Consider the following 24,333-nt stretch of genomic DNA (forward strand, 5'->3'; position numbering starts at 1 on the left):
TCAGAGGAAGCTTTGGTTGGGAGAAAGACAGTGGCAGTAAACCAAGCCCAGGGAGGAGATTCACTGTCATTTGTGCCTTTCCTCTGCCATCAACTGCGAGCAGAAACTAGGAAGGACAGCTGTCAGGGCTCAGGCAGCTCTCAGATCTCAGACAGCCAATGGTTGGCTAGGTTGGAGGGGCTCTCGGGCTGGGCAGGAGTTGCCCAGACTTCCTGTGCTCTTTCATTCATACCCAAAGGGAGGTTTCTGGGTCTTTGGAGATAAACCCACTTTCTCTTGTTCTTCTCAGTTGCTCTGGTATTTTAAGAACCAGAGCAGACTTTTTTTTTTTAAACCAGTAGTCCATAAGCCTTCTAGGAATGTTCTTGGAAGAACTCAAGGAATTCCTGAAACCCCAGAAACTATACATAAAATGTTATATGCACACACCCTGCTCTGAGAAGGAGTCCATATTTCTTACCAGATTCTTAAAAGGATTATGTGAATTCTTCTCCCCTAAAGCTTAGAATCACTGTTCTAGATGGTAGCAGAAACCCCACACTAGTACACTTTGCACTTCTGTCTTTTGTCTCTCATAATAAATGCAGAATTTGGCATAGTCAAAATGTTACAAAAAGATTTGAACAGCATCAAAAGACCTTGGATTGCAAATTTTACAGGTAAGAGGCAATGACCAGGTTAGTAACCAGTCAAGAATACTCATGAGCAAATGCTGGTCTAGTCTGAAGGGCCATCTTGGGTACACTTGGGCACAACTGGTAGTGTGCTGAACAAGCCACTCAGGAGTTTTTACTGGGACAGGCATGTAGAAACACATCCAGAGGATATGGGTGTCAACAGATAAATAAGATTATGCTCATACTTAGAAATCGAATTCATTGAGCATCTGTAATGTGCTAGGAACTTTATATACATTATCTCATTTGATTGTCACAAAAAATCTTATGAAATGAAACGAATACTATTGTCTTTCCCATTTTACAGACAGAATAACGTAAGCTCAGAGAAGTCAAGTAAGTTTCTGAAGGTCATTACATTTTAAGAACTGGAAGATAAGGTCAGGTTTGTCCAATCTATGCTTCCTCCCAACTTAAGTAGCTTCATCACATGCAAACAATCATCATGGTGGCTTATGGGACACCAGTTAACCTGACAAGAGCTCCTTCGAGGCTATGACTTTATAATTTTTAGAATTTATTGAAAGAGTGACAAGTTGAGCAGTCAATTTGCAAGTCATGCTATGTTTGGAATTAGGAGGGATAACCACTTTTCCTTCCCAAAGGGACTGACAGGCATACCCAGAGGGGGTGGGATTTCTGGAACTCTGTGAAGTTAACAAGAAGAGACTTGGAAAGTTAGAAGAAGGAGGGGGAGGCTGCATTCCAAGCATAGCTCATGGTATGAGAAAGCACCAAATTTGGAATGGGACGAACAGATGAAGAAGGTGTCAAGTTCTCTGGGGAGGAGTAGAGGGTACTAGACGCCAAATACAGGGTAAAGCTCTGGCAAGATGCTATGGTGACTTATCTGAGCCTAAAACAAAAGAGAACCATCCCAGAATCCTAAAAATCTCTCTTTCTCCAAATCAATACAGGGAAGTTTCATAATGATGGACAGAGTCCTAGATGGAAATTGACTACCTGTTCTACAGGAAGATCTACGATTCTAACAACAGAGAACTCTCTGGTCACAAGAAAACCTATCTCAATTTCAATGATTTGTCCACTGGCAGAAGATAGTATAAGAAGGGCTCACTTCGGATGAGTGAGAAATAGGGAAATAGAGGAGGAAAGACACTAACTGAGTAAGAAGAAAGGAAATCATGAAGGACCAACAGGAGGCCCCTGGGTCGAAGCCCAGGGAACATTAATGATCCTACCTCCAGTTATAGGGGCACAGTACTTAATCCAACCCAGAAGGTGGAGTGCAACAACCTCCCTCTCCTCTGATCCCACCCCAGAGGCATTATTCCAGCAGATAAACAACTGGCATGACACCTCAATAGAAAGCAAGATCAGCTTTGCAGCAGAAGTGGCCCTGCCAGCTGCGCTTCTTCTTTCCATGGAGACAGACACTGTTTTCCTTGGGGATGCCCAGAGAACTGCAGTCTTTATTTTCTGAAGGGTCGGGCCAGATTTGGGAGCTCATGGGAGTTATGGAACTGCTTTCTCTAATTTACAAGAGCTAAAGTCTTGTTCCTACTCTTTCCCTTCTCAAAAGCAAAGGGTGCCGATGCTCCTGTGGAAGCACCTTCCCTTGTCAAGTCTGCACAGGGTCCTCACAGAGCCTCTGGAGTGGCTGCCTTCCACGTGCTGGCTCCCACCGTTTTCTTCCAGGGAACTCCACAAGACTCCTGGCTCCCAGTCAAGCAGCCGCCTTTGTGTCTGCTCTTTTTCCACCCCCACCTCCCCAAGTATGCCTTCTCCTCTAGTGGGATAAATTTAGCTCTGAATGAATGCAGAAAGAAGAACACTTAAAGTAAACACAGACCAAACAGCATTCAAATATAGGTTTGGCACACACACACAACTGACAAAAGATCCAAGTTTTTCTGTTGCCTTCTCTTCTGCTTATCTCTGTTTCTCCCATCTCATCCTCAGACTGCTACACCCTTTTCTGCATGTATTTAAGCTAATTAAATAAGTAGATCAGAATGCAGGGCTGTTGGTCTTCAGACCCCATAAAGGAGAAATCACTGGAGAGACTGAGAAACATCATAGAGTGAATGAGCGCCCTAGGTGGTGCTGGCATTTTCATTTACTGGCTTTATTATCTTAGAAACTCACCCAAAACCTTGAAGCGTATTTTATGTGTTGGCACAGCCTTTTCTCCCAGTGCACTGAGCCTGCAGTGGTTATAGAATGTTGCAATGTATTTTATTTTATTTTTTGAGATGTGGTTTTCATTCTGTCATCCAGGCTGGAGTGCAGTGGCATGATCATGACTCACTGCAGCCTTGACCTTCTGGGCTTAAGTGATCCTCCTGCCTCAGCCTCCTGAGTAGGTGGGACTATAACCATGTGCTGCCATGCCTGGCTAATTTAATTTTTTTTTTTTTAGATATGGGATCTTGCTATGTTGCCCAGGCTGGTCATGAATTCCTGGCCTCAAGCTATCCTCCCACTTCAGCCTCCCAAAGTGCTGGGATTGCAGGCATGAGTCACCACACCCGGCCTGCAAAGTCTTCTAAACGTCTTCCCACAAATCAGTCAGCATGTCTCTTAGCCCTAATTTTGAAGTATTTTATTTCACTGTATTTCTTCACTCTCATAGCGTTTATAGTTCTCAAAGCACTTTCTCATTCATAAACTTTAATCTTATAAGACTTTTATGGGGATCCTTAGCTAGCCCTGTTCCCAGTTTACAAATGGAAAATCTATTCCCATCTTACAAATAAAGAACCTCAGTTCAGAGCAGGCAAGTGACTTGTATGAGGTCACACAGTAAGTGGCAGAGTTAGGATTAGGACCTAGGATTGATACTTTGTCTTATGTTCATTCCACTATACCATGAGCTGCTTTGGGGAAAGGCAGCCTGCTTGCGAGGCCCTGGCTGGGAGGGTCACACATTAGTAATGAGCAGTTTTTGAGACTGGCTGACTAATTCTCAGTGAGACAGGCTCAGAGGGAGCCAGGATCCATTTTGCCAATATATGGAGGGTGGGCAAGGAGTGGGCAGGCAGTTGAGACCTCTGTCATTACCAAAGGAGTCAGGCAGGCACAGCATCCATAGGTGGTGGGAACTGAAGCTAGGCTTTCCCAGTTTCATTATTCATTGCCCAGCCAGCAGGGTGGACAAGATTTAGTAGGCAGGCCACCATCCCTCCACTGCCAACCCCGCAGGAAATTTCTCTCTTGTCAGCAGTGCTGACTTGCAGAATATACACAGCATTATTGAAACATGGTTAACAATGAAAGTGTTGATGGCCACACTACAGAAAGGGATTCCAAGCTGACAGGGCACATCGTGGTCATTGTGCTAAGGTAAACTAGACTGGCCCCTAAGCTCTCTGAGAAGCCAATGACCCGACTGTGTCTACTGGCATCAGAAAACCAGGCTGGGGTAGAACCTGGCCTTCTCAAAGACTTTCTAGGTTGTAGCTAATTTATAACCAAACCCAGAATTGTTTCTACCACAGAACACCTTCAATATGTAGGCATGAAGCTGTGTTACTAATACTCAAAAATTAAGCTGTTCTTTCCATAGTTTCCTAGGACTTAATCTATCTCCTCTTAAATTTTTTAAAAAATGCCTTCTTATTTATAATTTTGTTAGATTGACCCACTCCAAAAGATAAGACTGCAGATCTCTAAGAACCATTAAAAGCAGAATCTAGAAAAGTTGTTTCTAGGTAATAAATGACATAGTACAGAGTCCTCTTTTTTAAAAGATGGAAAATGAGAAGTAACTTATAATGGAAGGAATTTTAAGAATACTGATAGCTCACCTCTTCTTTAAAAAAAGTCTACATACAAGGATGTATAAAATCGAGTCATTCACCTAACTTGGTCTATGGCATTTTTAATGAAGTAATAGCTGGGTTGAGCGATTGAGACCTACCATTTCCAGAGCACCTACCATGGCCACAAGCCTTTTGTATCTGTTATCATTATTTATTACAACATCTCTATGAGAGGGCTGAGATTCCAAGTCATCCTTAGAGTTCATGTCTTTTCTACCTATCTACCTCCTACTTCCTAATCCCACTTTTCAAAACTTTTATCATTAGCAAGACTACTACTCAGGACCAACATCTGAATAACACAGTGTTTAAACTCATCAGATTTGACAACCCAGTGAGACTGGACATCACATATATTCATTTCCATCTTAATCTAAGGAAACTGTCATTCCGATCTATAATGTGATTTCTCCAAAATATCACAGCAAAGTAAATATAGAATGTCCTCTAACTGTTCTGCTCTGATTAACTCCCATACACTCTCCTTACCCACCCAGTTTCTTCTAGGGACTCATGTTGATCAACTGTCATTGCCAAAGCTAACCAAGGGAAAAGGAAGCCATCACAGTGAAATACTAATACTCATTTCCAACCAGATTTCCAATTGCTCATTTTCAATCTGCTATGTAAAGACCTTAGTCAATATATATCTTAAGCAGCATCCAGCCTACTTTATTTTTCACACTGGTGCTATTTCTGATCTCTTTCTCTGTCATCTTGCTCCATGGGGACTCCCTATATGAATCTATCATTTGCATCCCATGGAGAAAAATAGCATATACTTGAAATCCCATCAACTTTCCCAAAGAGCTAACAACCACAGGAGCCAAGAAGACCACAGGCAACGTTCTCTTCCTTTTGATTCTGTGTCTCTATCACATATGTTTTAAATGACCACTTTTTCAAAGGATCCCGGGAAACAGAGAACTAATACAAATATAAACATGTGAGGGGATCCTGGCATTCCTTTCAAAATTCCTTTGTCAAAGGGAAGCTTCAGGTTTCTGGGAAATGTCATACTCTTAGCTCCTGGCTCAAGTAATTTCCCTTGTGGGATACAGAGTTCTTGCTTTCCCCACAAGGGAATTGGCTGTGATAGTTTGTGATTCTCAAAAGAATCATGTTCTAAAATAGATTCTGAAATTTGTATTAATGAAACATCTATTTTGCACATCTAGCATTCTGTATCCTTTTTTTAAAATAATGCTTTGTAATGAAGCGTCTATCATAAAAACCATTAAACTGTACAGATGTTGCTTATGCAACACAATTTAATGTCTCAGCAGGAACTAGTGATTTGTACATACATTATACATCATCATGATGTATATTTCTGGATTTTGAATGTTTGGAGGGCAAATAGTCACCAATATGGTTGTGGCACTAGACTATGATTTTTTTCCTTAATATCAGGCCATGGCCTAATGTCTAATATAAAATAATTATGCACTATAGGTTTATTAAAGAAATGGCACAGTTTGTGTTATAAATGTCTGTTCATAATGGGTTCAAAGATTTTAAAATATGAAAATTTAGAAAGTTGAAAGGAGAAGTGCTGGAAGAGGAGGAAAGATTTTCTGTCTGCTCCTTGGCCAGCCATCAGGCATTTACTTCATGTGTCTTGCTGTTTCACTTAGGATTCTTGGTCCCAAGCAACAGAAATAGATTCTAGTTGATAGGAGCAGAAAAAGAATGAAATGAAATTATATTAGATCACAGAAGAGATGGGACGTCCAAAGAAAGAAGCTTGGGCAAAGGGTACAAACAAAGGTGAGCTACTAGCCTAAAGGAATTCTTAAAATGCTGTGTCTCTAAAATTCTTGACAGGAACACATGCCTGACTGAGCCCAGATTGCATGCCATGCCATGGATCCAGGGGGATCCGCGGAACACGTATCTGATACCTCCTAGCTTCTACGACAGGATGTGGCTCTGCCCCTCACTATGGCTTGTAATATGGGAATTCCCCAAAGATGGGAAAGAGCTCACAAGTTGGCTAGTCCCCCCACAAAAAATGTGTATATGAACGAGTCTGTTACACTTCCTACCTGGTCAAAAGCATTTTGAATTTCCTCTCTTCTTTGGCTTTTGGCCATGCCTGCTTTGATAATCCTCAACACTGAATAAACACGACCTTGTTTTTATTGTGGGTCTCAGGGCAGTTAAAAACCACTTAGGAAGTACACACAATTGGTCATGAGTCTTTAGTCTATTCCTAGTAAATTAAATTAGTACAAAGGTTCTAAACTCATCTCTAACTCCCTGTAATTTAATTCTGTACAGGTCTTCAGGAGATTCTGATACACATTTCTGGTTGGGAACCATTTTTTAGTCTTTCTTATTTCCCATAGCTTCTTTACAAACCATTTCTATTTTTCTGAAGCCCCAACCTCACGCCATCAGTCATAATCAATGACCCAACTGGGAAAACCAGGCCATCTGAGGCAAACTCACTCAACCTCTCTCCAGAGATTTCAACTCAAACTTTCTTCTCGTCTTTATCCATTTCATCCTCCTGCCCTGCTTTGTTCTTCTTCTTCCCAAGGCTAAGTGGCTAATGTGATACTCATCTAGATGTCCTCTCAACTATTGCCTAATATTCACCTTTTTTTTGACTGTGTCTCTGGCCTCATTTCCCTGTTGTCTAATTTGCCTTGACCCCAAACATCCAAGTCTTGCTGACCTAAAAACCCTTTCAACTAGACCCTGACTCCCATAGGCCATGTTCCTGTTCTACACCTTCATCTTTCACATCCAAGGAGCTGAAAGAGGCAGTCTGTACTCATGGATGCTTCTCTCTGACCTCTCACTCGTCCCTCAACTCTTTTTATTTGTTTGTTTTATTTTCAACATTCACTTGGTAGCAGTCATTCCTCAACTCTTGTTAGTGCTTCCAAGCTCACCTTCCAGACACAAGTCAGTCATGGCCTCCTGACAGCCATCCAGTGGCCTCTTCTTTATCTGCATCCCCCATGACCTTTCAGAAGCATATGGCCCTGTTGAAAACCTCTTTCCTTCTTTGTGGCTTTTGGTGCAAATCCCTCTGGATTTTTCCTTCTACTTCTCAGATGATGCTTTATCAGTCTTCTTTTCTGGGCTCTCTCCTCTTCTTCCTCCATTTTCTCATCCAGGCTGTTCTCATTTCTTTAGCTGTAATTGCAAAGTAGATGACATTTGGATGTGTGTCCCCAACCCTGAGTTTTCTATTCAGAGTTCAGATCTTTCCAACTGATCACATACAAAGGGTGCCCAAGCCCTTTTCCTTCTCCACCTTTCCATCCCATCACTTCTTTTAAAAATTTACTGTGGTTAAATATAAAAAGATTAAAATTTGCCATTTTCACCACTTTTAAGCATATGGCTTGATGACAGTAAGTACATTCTCATTGTGCTCAATCATATCTTTTAAATATCTAAATAGTTGGGAGTAGAAGGACCATTTCTGGTTTATTCCTGGGGTCTGTCCACATCTCCATATCACTGGCCAACCCTGGCACTTAGTGGTTAAGAGCATGGGCTCTGGTGAGTGTGATCTGAGTTTAAATCTCAGCTCTTTAACTGTAGCTGAGCCTTTCAACCTCTCTGGTCTCATTTTCCTCATCTTGGTATTCTCTACAAGGTAAGAAATTAGCTGTTATTGCTTCACTCTGCTGAAGTAATAACAGCTTTGTTTATTTGTAAGCAAACCCCCTTTAAATAACTTGTCCTGCTGGGGCTTGTGCTGGAAATGGAGAAAAAAATCATGCATTTGAAGAAAGGGATGGATCTTAGCCAGAACATAGAAGTTTCTGATATATTGGAGTGGGATGTAGAATCTGGCAGTGGCTTGGATTTATGAAACAAACAGCTCCACCTACACTTGTTATGAAAAAGATGGGAAAACAATCCATCAGTAAACGATTTTGGTGAGTGCTTCTATCTTTGGTCAGAGGAGTAATTATTCATCAGTGACAGGTGAACCTCTGTGAAAATTGAAAGGGCAATTTAGTTGAAATGGAAGAATTTACTCAGGAAACAGGTGATTTTGGAAAATTTGATGTGCATATCTCTTTCCTTCCTTCCTTTCTGTCTTCCCTTCCTTCCTCCCTTCCTCCCTTCCTTCCTCCCTCCTTCCCTCCCTCCCTCCCTCCCTCCCTCCCTTCCTTCCTTCCTTCCTTCCTTCCTTCCTTCCTTCCTTCCTTCCTTCCTTCCTTCCTTCCTCTTTCTTCTTTCTGTCTTTCTCTCTCTTTTAGACAGCATTTTGCTCCTTTTGCCCAGGCTGGAGTACAATGGTGCAATCTCGGCTCACTGCAACCTCCGCCTCCCGGGCTCAAGCGATTCTCCTGCCTCAGCCTCCTGAGTAGCTGGGATTATAGGTGCCCACCACCATGCCTGGCTAATTTTTTGTAATTTTAGTAGAGACAGGATTTTGCCATGTTGGCCAGGCTAGTCTTGAACTCCTGACCTTAGGTGATCCACCCACCTTGGCCTCCCAAAGTGCTGGGATTGCAGATGTGAGCCACTGCACCTGGCCTGATGTGTATATCTTTTAATACACTTTTAAATCCTGCATTTATAGAATCATTGTGGATATAGAGGCCAAATCAGTGTTTATTTCATTTCATGAAGAAAAGTTTGCCTGTGAATGTTGGGAATTCTAGCAGGTCCCGCCTTAATGTTAAGAGGCGTTTTGTTTGTCTTTGGCATTGATCTCCTTCTGGACTGGACCTGATCCACTTCTCACATCCAGTCCAGGACCTGTCACAAAAGACTCACTTTAGTACCATATGTGAGTACCTGTTTTAGTAAAGAATAGGTGAAGTATTTTAGCGAGTAGATCCTACTTTTCCTTTCAGATGCAGTGAACAGAAGACCCTGAAAGGATTTCAGTCCAGAATGTCACAGGATAATAAGAGCAGATGTATGTGATGCCCTTTACAAAGCACCTTTACATACTTTTTCTCATTCATCTCTAATGACGCTTGCTTGAGGTAACCCTTGTGATCTTCCACTTTTTTCAGATGAGGAAACTGAGGTTCATAGTGGTTAAACAAGTTGCCCGAGATTTCACAGCTAATAACATGTGAAGCCTAGCCTAGCACCCAGGACTACAAATTCTTGGCTTCTTTTAAGGCCACATTTCCCCTCACCAGAATGGTGACCTTTCTGGAGATATACTCTACCCTCGGCCTTGATGTTGAGGACTTGGTCATCTTAAGCATGTGGGCCACGTGGGCAAGGCAGCCCTTCTCAATTGTAAATGTCCCCAAGTGGAGCCCAGGCGTCTGGTGTGAGCTAGAAGGCGCCCTGAACACTTGGTGGCCTCAGCCACCACGTAACGGCAAGTGCTCAGGTCCCATATTCGGTTAGACGCCCCTCTCTACTGGCATCTGCGCCGTGGAGGCACCACTGCCCTCTGCCTTCGCCCCAGCAAGCGTGTGTCCACCCAGACGTGCCACGCCAGCCGTGCGCCCCAGCAGCTCGCCGTGCGCCCCTGCCCCAGGTGCCCACTCGCTCGCGTGCCGTCGGTCTGCGCCTGGGAGACCCGCAGCAGCGATCGCCCGGAGCCACCCTGGACCGCGGCCTCGGGTCCCCCACACTCCAGGGGCGGAGCGAGGAGCCGAGACGTCAGGGCCGAGAACGAGCGCGGGGCGAGCGCGCCCTCTTGGCGGCTGCCCGCGTCCCACGTCCTCGGCTGGCGCGGGCGGCGGCGACCAGGAGATGCAGTGAGCGGCGGCCCTGGGGCGAAGCCAGGCGGCCGGGCGGGTGGAGGCCAGAGGCTGAGCCCGGGCGAGCCCGCCGTGCGCACAGCTCTGCCCGCCACCCCCAGAACGGATCCCCAGCCACCCCTCGGCGTTCCCCTGGGTTCTAGCAAAGCCCCTTGGGGTGCCCATCAGTTTCCTTGGGTGACTACAGCGTGTGTTTTGTTTTTCTTTCCTCTCTCCCCTGCCTGTGTGCCCTTCTCCAGGATGGCAGAGGCGGAATTGCACAAGGAAAGGCTGCAAGCCATAGCAGTAAGTCCACTTTCATTTTATTTTCTTGCTCTATTGTCTGGGGTGGAAGGGGACCCAGAGGGTTTCGGGGAGAGCGGCATGCCAGCACAGTAGCCGCAGGGCATATGTTCCGGGGACTAAAACTCTGTCAGGGCTCAGCTAGGCTGCCTTTTCTTTTCTGTGTCTGTAGATGGAAACCCCCAGGGCACGCTTTGGACTGGGGATCTGAATGTGAAAGATTGTCTTGGAAATAAGATGCTTGCTGCTGGGCTTTGGGGAAGGACTAAACAGAGGCTTGGGGTAGGGGGACAACTCCAGAAATATTATCACCCAGTACTCAGGCATACGTTGACTTTATACCCTGGAGAACCAGGAGAAGGGTGACCTGAACGGTGGCAGCCATCCTCTCTGCGGAAGCCATCCGACTGTTAAGTGGAAAACCAGGAGTCAGCGACTCAGCCAGCCATGCGGTAGGACCTCCTCCCAGAAACCGGGAATGTTAGTTTTCCCTTCTCTGTTTGATATTGACAAGGGCTCTGGCTCAAGCCACCACCCTGGAGTAGGTGTGGGGACTTCTTACAACTGGGTCCTGGTTATAATATTCCATGAGAGCGTCCTTCTTAGGGGTGTGGAGTATCTGAAAACCTATTTTCATTATACAAAGGAGCAGCCAGTTTGGCAAAGTTCGTAGGCACTTTCAGATAAGTGTACCCATGTGCATCTTGGTTTTAAAAAAAGAACTCTCTGAGACTGCCTAGATTTGAGCAATCTTAACACAGTGTTGCCAACGATCCACAGATGTGGTATTTTTACTGGAGCCACCACAGCTGGATTATATATTTCCTTTGAGGATGAGGGAATGATTACTGCTGCCATATGAAATAGTAACAATCAAAGAAAGAAGTTCTGTTAACATATTGGCAGAAAAGAATCTCCAGACATTCTTCCACCTAAATATTTTTTTTTTCCAGTTCAGAAGTTCTCTGGAAACATATATAAATTTGTTGGAGAAATAGTGTGTAATATTTTGGAAGCAAAGTATATTAAAGTGTTTTCCAGAGCCTTTTTTGGGCAGATTCTTCATTGGGAAAATGCATACAGTCTCTTCTTTTTTTGGAAGCATTTGATGTGGTCTCCATGGCTCTAAGACCCTCTTTCTCAAACGCCTCAAATCTGAAGTGTCTTGGAGACTTCAGCACTGAAGTGATAGCGATGTCTTTTGGCAATGCTGAAATGCCATGGTTTGCCTATTAGGTAATCTTTGAATGTGGTGCTCTGAACACAGGAAGGCTGTTTTTGCTTCTATCCCTTTCCCCCTGTGCATGTGTATTTTGATGATTTACAAAGTTATTTGTGGTTTCTAAAGTTGGTGGCAAGGCAGTGTGGCCAGTGTGTCATGAACTGGATAAGAATGGTGATATTGAGTTAATGGTGCCATGTAGCTGGTGGGTGTTTTGTGTGAACTGGATAATAGCCTGCTTTAGCTGTTGATGCAGTGGCTGCTCCCATTGGCCGCTGCTGAAGATTTCCAACAGTTGTCACATTTTCTGCCTTTGCACAACCAGCTTTACTGGATGCCTGAGGAACAGCTGAACTCCATGAAAGGACTTGCTTTCCAAACATGGGGCCAGTAGCTGCTAACACTGGGGCCACCCCCTTCCAAGTACGGTTGAGTAATCCCAGTAGAGGCCAAACTGATTTTCAAGAATGATCTAGGCAAATCTTTAGGAATTCTCTTTAGTGTATAAGAATACACACAAATACTCACTTGTTCCCCTTCAATTATTGAAGAATTGAGTTTGTCCTGTGTATCTGGGGAGCTGTTGACTATTCTCCTGAATGTGCACCTATACAGTCTGCCCTCCCTATCTGTGGGTTCCCTAACCACGCCTTTAGCCAACCTTGGATTGAAACTATTGGAAAAAAATAATGGATAGCTGAGTCTGTACCAACCATGTACAGAGTTTTTTTGTCATGATTCCCTAAACAATACAGTATAATCAACTGTTTACATCACATTTACATTGTGTTAGGTATTATAAGTAATCTGAAAATGATTAATGTATGTGGAAGATTGTGAGTAGGTTATATGCAAATACTATGCTATTTTCTATCAGGGACTTCAGCATCCTTTGATTTTGGTTTCCAAAAGGGGTTCTGAAACCAATTCCTCGAGGATACTGAGGGATGACTGTATGATGTTGTCAGGACAGATTTGCTGAGAGAGAGAGAGAGAGAGAGAGAGAGAGAGAGTGTGTGTGTGTGTGTGTGACAGAGAGAGAGAGAGTGTGTGTGTGTGTGTGAGAGAGAGGGGGGGAAGAGAGAGAGAGAGTGTGTGTGTGTGTGTGTGTGTGAGAGAGAGAGAGAGAGAGAGAGAGAGAGAGAGGGAGAGAGAGAATTAAGAGACAGAGGGAGTTGAATGGGGGGACTTATGGCCACATAGGTAAGTGGTTTTATGCTGTGCTTTGGCCTAGTGCCCACTCTCTGAATTCTGCAAATCCTGACTCTCTCACCACCTTCTTGGAGTTCTCAGAGGACTCTGAGGAGCTCACAAGACTGCCCCTAGAACCTAGCACACCTGAAGTCTCTCTGGAGACATGAGGGAAGAAGAGAATAGGTCCTCACATCTTCACCTACTTGGGCTTCTCTCTCAGAGGCAGAGCAGATCGACTGGAATTCCAGCCTGCAGGGCCTTGGGCAGTCTTTAGTCTGGATCTCAGTTACTTCATTTGTAGAATGGGCTCATGAGTTCTACCTCCTGGGCTGGTTGTAAGGCTTAGTTAGAATGGAGGTAAAGTACCTGGCAGGCAGCTGCCATTGGATGGTGTTGAGTAAAGCCCTTAGTTTCTGTCTATACTGCTGTCTTGTCCTGTGGGGGGTCAGAAGCAACATCTCTGAAGTGGAATAAGTATCAATGGCATTTTTTTTTAAAGACAGAGCCTCTGTCACCCAGGCTGGAGTGCTGCCATCATGGCTCGCTGCATCCTGAAAGAATCCTCCTGCCTTGGCCTCCCCAGTAGCTGGGATTACAGGCATGTGCCACAATACCTGGATAATTTTTAAATTTTTTTGTAGAGATGGAGTTTCACCATGTTGCCCAGGCTGGTCTTGAACTCCTGGCCTCAAGTGATCCTCCAACCTCGGCCTCCCAAAGCACTGAGATTAAGGGCATGAGCGACTGTGCTCTACCTAAACAGCTTTTTTTGTCCTTCAACTGACTGAAAGTCAGGGCCCTGCCCAGCTTCACTTTCTCTAACTGCTTTAGACAGAGGCAGAGATATGACTTGAGGATTCATTCATCCATTTGTGCAGTAGGTGTTTACAGATTGCCTCCTCTGGGAAGGTACTGGAAACATTGAAAGCTTGATATCCCCAAGTTTCAGCCGCCACAGGCTGAAACCTTTATTTCATCCTTTGCACATAATTTCTTGAAGGACAGAAGTCCTAAAACTTAAGCTGTTTGTCACATGAACATCTGTGAAATATCCCTCCCCCCCCCCCCACACACACACAAAACTGAATTAAATACTTAGAAACTACAGTGCTTTAATGGAATCTTCCATTTGGGTCCAGGAACTAATCAATGAGAAAAGATGACTCATCCTGTTTTCTGCCAAAAGAAGAGCAAGGCCATCTTTGACAATTGTCTCTATGCTCACATGCTTCTTTCGTCTGTAGGGATACTCCCCATACTTTACATTGAGCACATGGTAAAGGCTCTGAAACAGTATGAATGAGAATGGTAATCCCAGGGAATAATAACGACAATAGCCATTTATTGAGTGTTGTTCATTCAGTAAGGCACGGTGTGAAGTACTTTTTTTCACCTAACATTATTTATAGTCTAATGGAAGAAATTGAAAAGAACATAAGCAGTTACTATCCAGTGCCAAGAATACTATGAAAATGAGCACCCAGGAAGAACATATAAACCAATCTCAGAGCTGTGAAACAATTCCCCAGAAAGAAGACATTTTAGTAAGTCCTGAAATTGGGTAAAGAAATATATAAAATAACATCATAACCTTTCCAATTATCAGGAATATTTGTTTATTTGTTATTTGATTATTGTTTGTTTAGAACATTTAGCGTGACAAAGAAAAAGACAAAAGCATGAAGAAGTTAAGTCAGTAGCTAAAGACACAAACTCAGAATAAACACTGAAATGCTTTTCAACATGTATTATCTCATTGAATCCTAATCACAAGCTTATGATTATCTCATTGAATCCTAATGACAATATTAACTCATATTTTGCAGGCAAGGGAGTTCTAGAACTGGCCTAACATTCAACTGATAGTATCAAAGCCAGGATTTGAACTCTGCCCACAGCAGGCAGTTGATTGCTTTGACTGCTGCCCTGAGCTGCCACCCAAGATGGTGGCAGTGTCTTACACTTTTCCCATGAGAACACTGTGCAGGTGGTCTCAGAAGCCTGAGTGTAAGCCCAGGAGAGAGCAGCAGTCTGATTTCATTGCACTGGGAAAGCTTGAGACAAGCCAGGAGGCCCACCTCCTTTTGAGAGTCTTTCAAGCCTGGATTCAGTGCATAGAAACACCCAACATAAAGTGTAATGGAACGAGTAACATTCCCATGGGGAAGAAGCTGTTGTGTCTCAATGGAAATCAAGCTTGGGGGAGGGTGCTGTTATGTCTGCACATCAGAGTAAGATAGTTTTCCTTGGGCATGAGTGAAAATAATTAAACATTATAGAGATTGTCTTGGGTGAAACTCCTAGGAGCCACATGGACAAGGCCTCAGGCTGCACCAGGGACCAGCATGAGTCTGTTTATATATGTGCTGAAATAGGAAATGCTAATCTAACCTATGCTATTCTTTAGGGAATTTTGTCATTTAATTAGAACCCACTCTGTGAAGTAATAAAGATGATCTTTGCATTTGTGCAGTACTTTATAATTTATGAAAAGCTTGTACATGCTACCCTCTTTCTGAGGTGTGTAAGGCAAATCTTATACACTTTACAGGTGTACAAGAGGTATCCAAGCTTACACAGGTAGAGGTGGGAGAGTTGTTGTAAATCCCAGTCTCTCCCGACTCCCAATTCCTTGTTGTATTAGTCCGTTTTCACATTGCTGATAGACATTCCCAAGACTGGCTAATGTATAAGGAAAATGAGGTTTAATGGACTCACAGTTCCACGTGGCTAAGGAGGCCTCACAATCATGGCGGAAGGTGAAAGGCACATCTCATGTGGTGTCAGACAAGAGAAGAGAGTTTGTGGAGAAAAACTCCCCTTTATAAAACCGTCAGATCTTGTGAGACTGATTCACTATTACAAGAACAGCACGGGAAAGACCGGTCCCTGTGATTCAGTTACCTCCCACTGTGACCCGCCCACAACACATGGGAATTCAAGATGAGATTTGAGTGGGGACACAGCCAAACCATATCATTTATGTTAGTGGTACATCAGCCTTTAAAGGGTGCTTCAATATGGGCTGAAACTGCCACTAAGATCCTGCTAGACTAAAATCTTCTGGCTGGGAGGAGAGGCATGAGCTTGGATATGTCTATGGAATCTGCCCTTGTTAGGATTTCACTTTCAGCCTCTTTCATTCTTGAAACTCTCACCAAGGGGACAGTTAGTGAGTTTATGGCTTTCACCTGATCCTGTTCTCAGTCCTGCATAGACTATATGCAACCTATACTCAGTCCTGGGTATAGGTTGTTGGCTTAAGCTGGCTGCGCCGTGGGCTTGCAGAGAAGTACTTGCTAGCTTTTTGTTGGATTCATATCTCCCACTTCTTCTTGCCTGGGAACTTACAGCCTTGAATACCAGGCTTGGAGTGTGGAGCCAGCAGCCAAGGAGGCCACCAGCCTGCTTTTGATCCAGGCCTTTTAGGCTGGCCTGCCCAGTGTGGGCAAAAGTCCTTACTATGATTTACATGCTATCCAGTCCAGCTTCCCAAGGATCCCTCAGAGGGGTTAGAGACCCAAACCCAAGCCCTGTAGAAACAGACACTGTGATTCCTGTGGGCACCATCCCTATCTTTGTCCCTCGTGGACTTGTGTCATTGGTGTGCATCTGTCAGAGGATGGAGAACTTAAGATCTTGGCCGTACATCTGTTATCTTCTATCTCAGAGATGCAGATGACACCCTGCTTCTAAAATTCCATGTTAAGGCCTAAAAAATCATTTGCTTGGGATATTGGTGCTGAGGAAGGGTTCAACTTGGCTGAGTCTATGGAGCTGCCCAGTGGATAGGTGACACTTTGGGCCCATTCAGGGTTATTGCTGTGTCTGGGAGTGCTAAGGCAGGCCTTACACAGCATGCATAAGGGTCACACACCTCCCCGCTACTTATTTGTGTCTCTGAGTATTTCAGTCCTCAGCCTATTGGGACAAAGAACAGCTGCTCTGACAAACTTTAAATTGCTCTGAGACACAAAGCAGTTACCATGAAAAAAATTCATCATAGAAAAAGCTAAGCGAGGGGTCTTGTGGGTTATAGTTTGTCAATATTTAAAGGAAAACCAGGGCCCAGTAGACTTGTTTCTGTATTTCTTTGGGGGCTTCTCAATGCTTTGGGGTCACTGCTGTTGGTCCTTTGAACTCCACATTTCATCACTGATCCCCTCTGGAGATGTTGATAAACTTGCTTGGCAGTAAGAGTTGGTCATTCTGTGGTATGAAATTGACTGAGACAGCAAATGGACATTGATGTACAGAGATGGTGGTCCCAAGGTCTGTCAGTCCCAAGTCTGTCACATAGTCTGGTGGGGTAGTTACCAGCGTGGATTTTGGTGTCAGGAAGGCCTGGCACAAGTCCTGGCCTTTCCTTTAGTATCTGTATGATGTCACCGTACACTGGTTTCCTCATCTGTAAGATGGGGATAATGATCATACCCACTTCATGGTCTTGTTGTGGTGGTTATTTTAGACGTTTCTTGGGAAATGTTCAGAGAAAGCATGCATTAAGCACTCACAAAAGTTTCCTATTTATAATAAGCAGATCACCAAATTATAACTCATGCATCTTTAAAGAGAAAGTGGACACAAAGAGTGAAAGGAGAATTCTATTAACTACAACATTTTTGCCAAGCTAGAAAATTAGATAAATATTAGGAAATCAGATAAATGTAGTAACTCCTGAATTTTCAATGCATGAAGATAGTATTAATAATAATTAAATTGGTTATTTGTAGGGGGCAGGAGTTGTAAACTCAACAGGCTGGGGGACAGCATGTGATGTAAATGAGGGACCCAGACTGAGTTGAAAGTATTGGTCCCTAGAGAGCAGATGCCACTTCTCAGTTAAGATGCAGTTAATTTATGCCTTGTGAGAACGTGGGTCTTATGTTGTTACATCAACTCATTTTCAAGAGAAGCCAGAAATCTGATATTTAAAATGTGAGATCTTCCACTTAAAGAAGAACAATATTAACTAGTTTAAAACTTTAAAAAGATTGGCAGGCACAACACAATTCCTTTTGATCAACAGGTCGACCTTTTGTGACCTTTAGATATAGACAGAGCTTTGAACTTTACAGTGTGCTTTCCTTATGCGTGGATTTGTTTGGATTTCATAAGGATGCTGTGAAGTAAGCCTATCAGCACCCCTGAGATCTTTTATAATGGTGTAATTTCAGGTTGCATATTCACCAGAGCTGTGTGAGTTTGGTGTCCAGATGTTTGGTCATTGGATAAATAGTGCTTATTTGTGATAACTTTTGACATTAAATGAGCCCTTGCAATCACTGACATTAATGAAATACAGAATACTCATATCTAGATAGGTAATTGCTCTCCAACTTAACAAAAAAAAAGTGAAAAGACATCCAATCAGCGCCTTAATTTGGGAAATTCCAATTAGAAAAGAATATTTAAGAACCTATACTCATGGTATGTAAATCTGATATACAAACCTGCTATGAATCCCAAGCCTGTCTCATGTCAGCCAGGATGCTTGAGTTGATCCTGATTTATTATTGGCCTCAGGTAATGGACATTGTAGGAAGATTCTGCTGGGCTCAGGACTCATAGCGACCGCAACTGCCATTTGACAGATGTTTTTGTCATGTATGGTATAGAACAGTGATTCTTAAATGTTAACGCATTAGGATCACCTGGAGGGTTCCTTAAAACACAGATTGCAAGGGCACACTCCCAGAGTGTCTAATTCTGTAGGTCTAGGGTGATGTGGCCTGAAAATTTGTATTTCTAACAAGTTCCCAGCTGCAACTGCTATTCTGGGGAACACACTTTGAGAACCACTGAAGAGTAGGAGATCAATAGCAAAGGAAGATTATGACCTAGATTCTCCTGATGTGTGTCACATGCCCATTGTGATATGCCCAGGAGTTTGTGTGGTGTGTGTATTGTGAAGAGGTGAAATAAAATAAAAGGCCAAGTTTATTCTTGATTAATGAGAGCCTTAAACATAGCCCAGTTTGGAAATCATGTAAGCCGGGTGTGGTGGCGCACTTCCGTAGTCCCAGCTACTTGGGAGGCTGAGGTGGGAAGATCACTGAAGCCCAGGAGTTCAAGACTTCAGTGAGCTACGATAGCTGCCACTTCACTCCAGACTGAGCAAGGGCGATACCCTGTGCAGCTGTGTCCTTCTCACATTAGATTGGCTGATCAAGAAGAGGTCTTTGCTTATCTTGAGAACTTGCTTTAATCTATTTAAGTAAAGGGAAATTTCTGTCTGTTGGTTATTTTACAACTCCAGTTTGGAAGGTTTACCTAGGATTGACTGGACAGGTTGAGAGGGTTTGCCTGGGATTGACTGACCAAAAACTATGGGCTACAAAATGCCCTTGGGGAGGCCTTAAGGGACACCTCAGTGAGATAAGAAGTCATGCAGTAGGCCAAGTGTTTGGGAGGCCAAGGCAAGTAGATCATGAGGTCAAGAGATTGAGACCATCCTGGCCAACATGGTGAAACCCCATCTCTATTAAAAATACAAAAATTAGCCAGGTGTGGCAGCAGGCACCTGTAATCCCAGCGACTCGGGAGGCTGAGGTGAGAGAATGTCTTGAACCCTGGAGGTGGAGGTTGCAGTGAGGCAAGATAACACCACTGCACTCCAGCATGGCCACAGAGTGAGACTCCATCTCAAAAAAAAAAAAAAAAAAGATGAAGAAGTCAGAAGTCATGCAGTAGAGAGGCTATCCATCAACCCCATGACAGCCCCATTGAGAGGTGTGCCACGTGGCATACATATGTTGGAGCTGTAGATGACGATGTCCCATAGCAGATCAGGCCGTAAAGCCTGGTGGCCCCTTGTCCAGCCTGCAGTTGCTAATTCACAATGTGGCTGCTTCTCATGTGGGCAACTCCCAATAGGATGCCAGGAGAAGCAGCAACTGATGTTCATTTACTTAATGCCGGTTAATATTCTACAAAGCCAGTCTGTGTTTATACAAGTATGACTTGTTATTGGCATATCAAGGACGAGTTAATTCTTCCAAGGATGTCAGGCAGGCTTCTCTCACCTGTCTTTGGACCACGCATTGTTTGAGCCAACCCTTCATTTTTGGAAAGATTCTGCCTCACCCTGTCTCTTATTTATCTTAAAACGCAAAGCACAGTCACTGTACCCTCTGAGGCCTAAGAGAACATGGAGACTGTAGGGGATGGGCCATATAGCACGGGGGACTTTGTAGAGGAAAGGTTGCTTGTGGGTTTGAAAGAAGACCACACATCAGACCTATTTCTGACAGGAAATGCCGGCAGGAGCAGAAGGTGTCGTGGGGCAGTGCATGTTGGCACTACAGTGCCCTTGGTTAATTATTATCTCAATGTTTTTCATTAGTCTCATGTTGAATTAAAATGCTCAAAAGGAGATTATTAAATACACACAGAAAGGGAGACAGACTGACAGTCACAGAGACAAGACTATATCCTATTTACATAATGCTCGAACATATATTAAAAAATACTTAGGATTAATCTTTGACCCTACTATCACTGTTTCTATAGGATCATATAAGTTCAGCTAGAAGAAAAGAATAGGGAATTTGTACCTTTCATTTGCATGAGATCGAAGAGGAAAGAAAAGCCATGTGAGCTCCAAGATAAAAGCCCCAGCTGTAGATGAAAAGGCCGTGGGCCAGACCTCAGAACACGTCTTCCTGTCCATCACTTCCCTTGTGGAAGCCTATTTCATTACCCTGCAGGCTTTTCGACTGTAGACAGCCTGTGCAATACCAAATATCTTGAAGCCATTTGTAAAACCTACTCTTACTTTTTTCCTGGAAAAAAAATATATACTCATTTACTCACTATTCTAGGCGGGTGGGATATTTCCCCCCTCTGCTAAATTATAACCAGTCATCTAAGTGTAGTCATTTTATTTTTAAATTCAAGGCTGAAACTTAAAACCTTGAGGGTTACCAAAAAATGTTATTCTTAAGAGAAAAACATGCTTGAAAACTTAACCCCTTTGTGGCAGGCAGGGGATTTTCTTTGTCTGTGTTTGAGTGCTAATGTCGACAACTTTGAGGCCAATAAATACCAGACGAAGCTCTAGGATTTGGGCAGCTGTGATAGTGTGTGTGTGTCCTGCATGTGATGTGAGAGAGAGAGAGGCCAGGATTTAGGAAAGGTGTCTCTTGGCTGGGTGGCATGAACTGAGCCCTGTGGCTTTCCCTAGGCACCTGATTGGTTTTTGTGGCATGAAATGACATACTTCTTGGGCTGATATTACATGCTGTCTCCACTGGGGTGGGAAGTGCTTTGAAAATTTCCTTGCACCAGTGGAACTGTGAGACATATCAAAAAAGCTCAAGGCTAATAGGAGTTATCCTAAAAGGAAGTCCTGCTTCTCCAGGTAAGCAAAAGCATATTCTAGGATAGCAGTGCTCCCCTAACCTGAGTGGTCCATTTTTCTTTTCCAGGTGGTTTGCAGGCAGTCTTGTTCATGAACATTGATGTCTGAGTATACATGTTCAAAATTCAGTGTTGTTAATCAAATAAAACTCACCACAAAACCCAAAGGATATTTAACAATGGATGGGATAGGTTCAGCAGGGATGGATCAGAAGACTGAGGAGGTCCTGGAAGTGGAGGTAGAATGTACTCTCCAATCTTATGGATGACTAGAAATAAGACTCTAGTAGCCTGTTCACTCCCCATCCTTATTTGCACTGGAGTGAGAATGATATATATCAGATCAGTATTGGATGTGATGAGGGAGAATAAAGAGAAAATATTGGCTGTGAAAACGCAGAAAAGAGGAGGCGAAGGTGAAAGTAATTTAAACTGCTTAATTACCTGCCTTTCTCTCCCCTTTCCACCATCATCTCTGTCTATGTTGACATGTTCCTCCTTTTGCCTCTGGATGGTTCAGGCTCTTATGCCCTCTCAGCCTGGGCCCACAGGAAAAAATGGGAAGCAGTCTGGCTTGGCAGTGGAGGGAGCCTTTTCCAGGCTTCCTCCAGCAGAGATGAGCTCTCTTCTCTTTAAGGAGACAGGGCACCCCAGGCTCCAGAAAGCCTGGGAAAGATGGTACTTCATCATGTAGCTTTTCTTAAGGGGATGGAGGGAAAGGCTCCCAGTTCCTGAGAGGGTCCTACTGAACGCTTTACATTAGCAGGGTGAGACCTCAGATGTGCGCAGGTGCCAGGTTGACTTAGCTGAGCTTTAGGGACTGTGGTAGCTAAGAGAGAGCAGACTCCTGAGGGGACAGAGGGCACCCAACTCCAGCCGATGTGTATGTACTGTGTGGGAATTCGAACCCAGGATCTGCTGCTTTTCCAAGAGAACCTGGAAATCCCATTTTTGAAGGGAGTCGATGTTTAAATGCTCAGAACGATTTAAATACTGCGTGGGCCAAACCAAACAACAGAGACTTTAACACAATGTGGGCTGGATTTGTTTCCCATCTCAATGAATGACCCTCCCCCTCTATGCCCAGCCTGGGCCACCAGTTTTCCATGTCTGCCTTTCCCAACCTATTTTATTTAATTGCAAAGCCAATAGTATGTGGGAATGGGGTTGGCGGGGGTGGTACAGCAGGAAGCTCTGTGAGTTGTAGATACATTTAGGTATGTTGGACACCTTGGTGAGATGGGTCTGCAAGAAGGCCATTTGTAATAGCAGTGAGGGCCCTCTGGGATCCAGACCCTATAAAAAAACCATAGTCTTGGGTCACAGTCAGGGCTGCTACTTAAATCAGTTCCTTATCCAGCATGTTGGATAAATTCGTGAGTTCTCTGTATGAAGTAAAAACTACAAGCCCTCTTTAAAAAACGAAAATGAATGAAGAACAAAATAGTCTTATTAAAATGTTTTAATTTGGAGGACTGGTCCTGAATTCCTGAGCTCAAGTGGTCCTTCCACCTCAGCTTCCTACATAGCTGGGATTATAGGCGTATGCCATTGTTCCCAGCACTAAAATGGACTTTCTTGATGTACACTTGTCTGAATTTGAATAGATTTGTGTAATCGCTAGTGCACTCGGACAACTGAGCAGTTCCTTTGCCCCCAGAACTCCCCCAGGAAGCCTGATTTTAAAACTCTAACTGGAATCTAAGTAGTTCTGCTTGGCCCTACCCTAAGAATCAGCTGAGGGTAGGAAGGTTGACCGGAACACAAAACTTTGGTTCCCAGCCATTGGTAGAGGACTGTTTCATAATGAGCACCCTCCTATACCTATATAACAAGTTTTTGCTTCTTCCCGGTAGATACCTTCTGCTCCAGCCTGGGTTGTCTTTTCACTACCTCTTACCAGGGTTGTTCCATTTAGCAATTAAATGTATAGGATGCCTAGTGATTCCACGGGGACATATTTATACTAAAACATTATTTGTTGTTGATCTGAAATTCACATGTAATAGGACATTTCATATTTTATCTGGCAAGCCCATCCTCTTCACGTTCATGCCACGTTCTCATGTAAGTTCAAAACCTATTTTCTCTGAGTCTGTGTTTCACCCTTCCATTGTGAGGGTGAAAATGCTCTTGGATTTTACTACTCTTGATCTTAGACAAAAGGCTGAGAAGCGATTGTATGCTCTGATTTTAAATAGTATCATGTTTATAGGGAGATAGGATAAGAGTGCCTTCTCTACACATAAATGGGTTTTCAAGAAATGTTTTGTGACCAACTGGCTATATCCCTTCCGGAGAACAAGAAATTGATCTAATATGTACTCAAGGAAGGAGGACAACTGGATTTCAGAAATTGGTTTATTTTCCGACCCCTCCTCTACCCTTTTTCTCAGGTCCAACCTTTGAATAATATGTCTGTAAAGACTAAACAAGGAGATTGCTGAAACTGGATGAGTTTAAAAATAACACTGGAATGCTAGCCTTCAGCAAGCCATATATCTTATACTGCACTGAGCAGGACAGTGCCTTGTGGTGGCTAGAAAATGAGTCACAGGCTGATCACAACCAGATCCTTCCCAGCCTGGATACTTTGGTGGAGAGTGGTATGATGGCTGACTTATTTCTCTTGTTTGTTTGTTTTTTCATTTTCCCATTTTACTAGTGTAATTCCAGAATCACAAGAGGCAAGAAGGCAAATTGATTTTAGAGAGCAGCTTCAGAATGAAAAATGAGTGGTAATTTCAATTTTCGGTCTAGACCAGGGGCCAGCAAACAATAGCCCATGGGCCAAATGTAGCCTGCACCCTCTTTTTATAAGGCCTATGAGCAGTGTCTGGTTTTTACATTTTTACATGTTTGAAACCAAAATCAAAAAAGGATCTTTTAGGACACATGAGATTTATATGAAATTCAAATGTCAGCATTCACAAAGAAACTTTTACCAGAACATAGCCATGCCAATTGACCTATGTGTTGTCTGTGGCTAGGTTTGTGCTATCATGGCAGAGGTGAATAATTAAAACAGAGACTCGATGGCCTGCAAAGCCGAAAATATTTCCTATCTGACCATTTGGAGAAAAACTTTGCCAACTCCTGCCTTC

At 43.5% G+C, this 24,333-nt stretch overlaps 1 protein-coding gene across 19 annotated transcripts in view; it reads left to right on the forward strand.

The window, feature by feature from the left end:
• PALM2AKAP2 (PALM2 and AKAP2 fusion) overlaps window positions 1-24,333 on the forward strand; it is a 527,870-nt gene that overhangs the window by 150,814 nt on the left and 352,723 nt on the right. For 8 of the 19 annotated variants that reach the window (XM_035305215.3, XM_035307774.3, XM_035251605.3 and 5 more), the window contains 1 exon segment: window positions 10,410-10,455. In XM_035305215.3, coding sequence (XP_035161106.3) covers window positions 10,410-10,455 — 46 coding nt within the window. 19 annotated transcript variants of the gene reach the window in all.

Source organism: Callithrix jacchus, chromosome 1 (assembly GCF_049354715.1).
Source record: "Callithrix jacchus isolate 240 chromosome 1, calJac240_pri, whole genome shotgun sequence".
In the NCBI taxonomy this organism is placed as follows: Eukaryota; Metazoa; Chordata; class Mammalia; order Primates; family Cebidae; genus Callithrix; species Callithrix jacchus.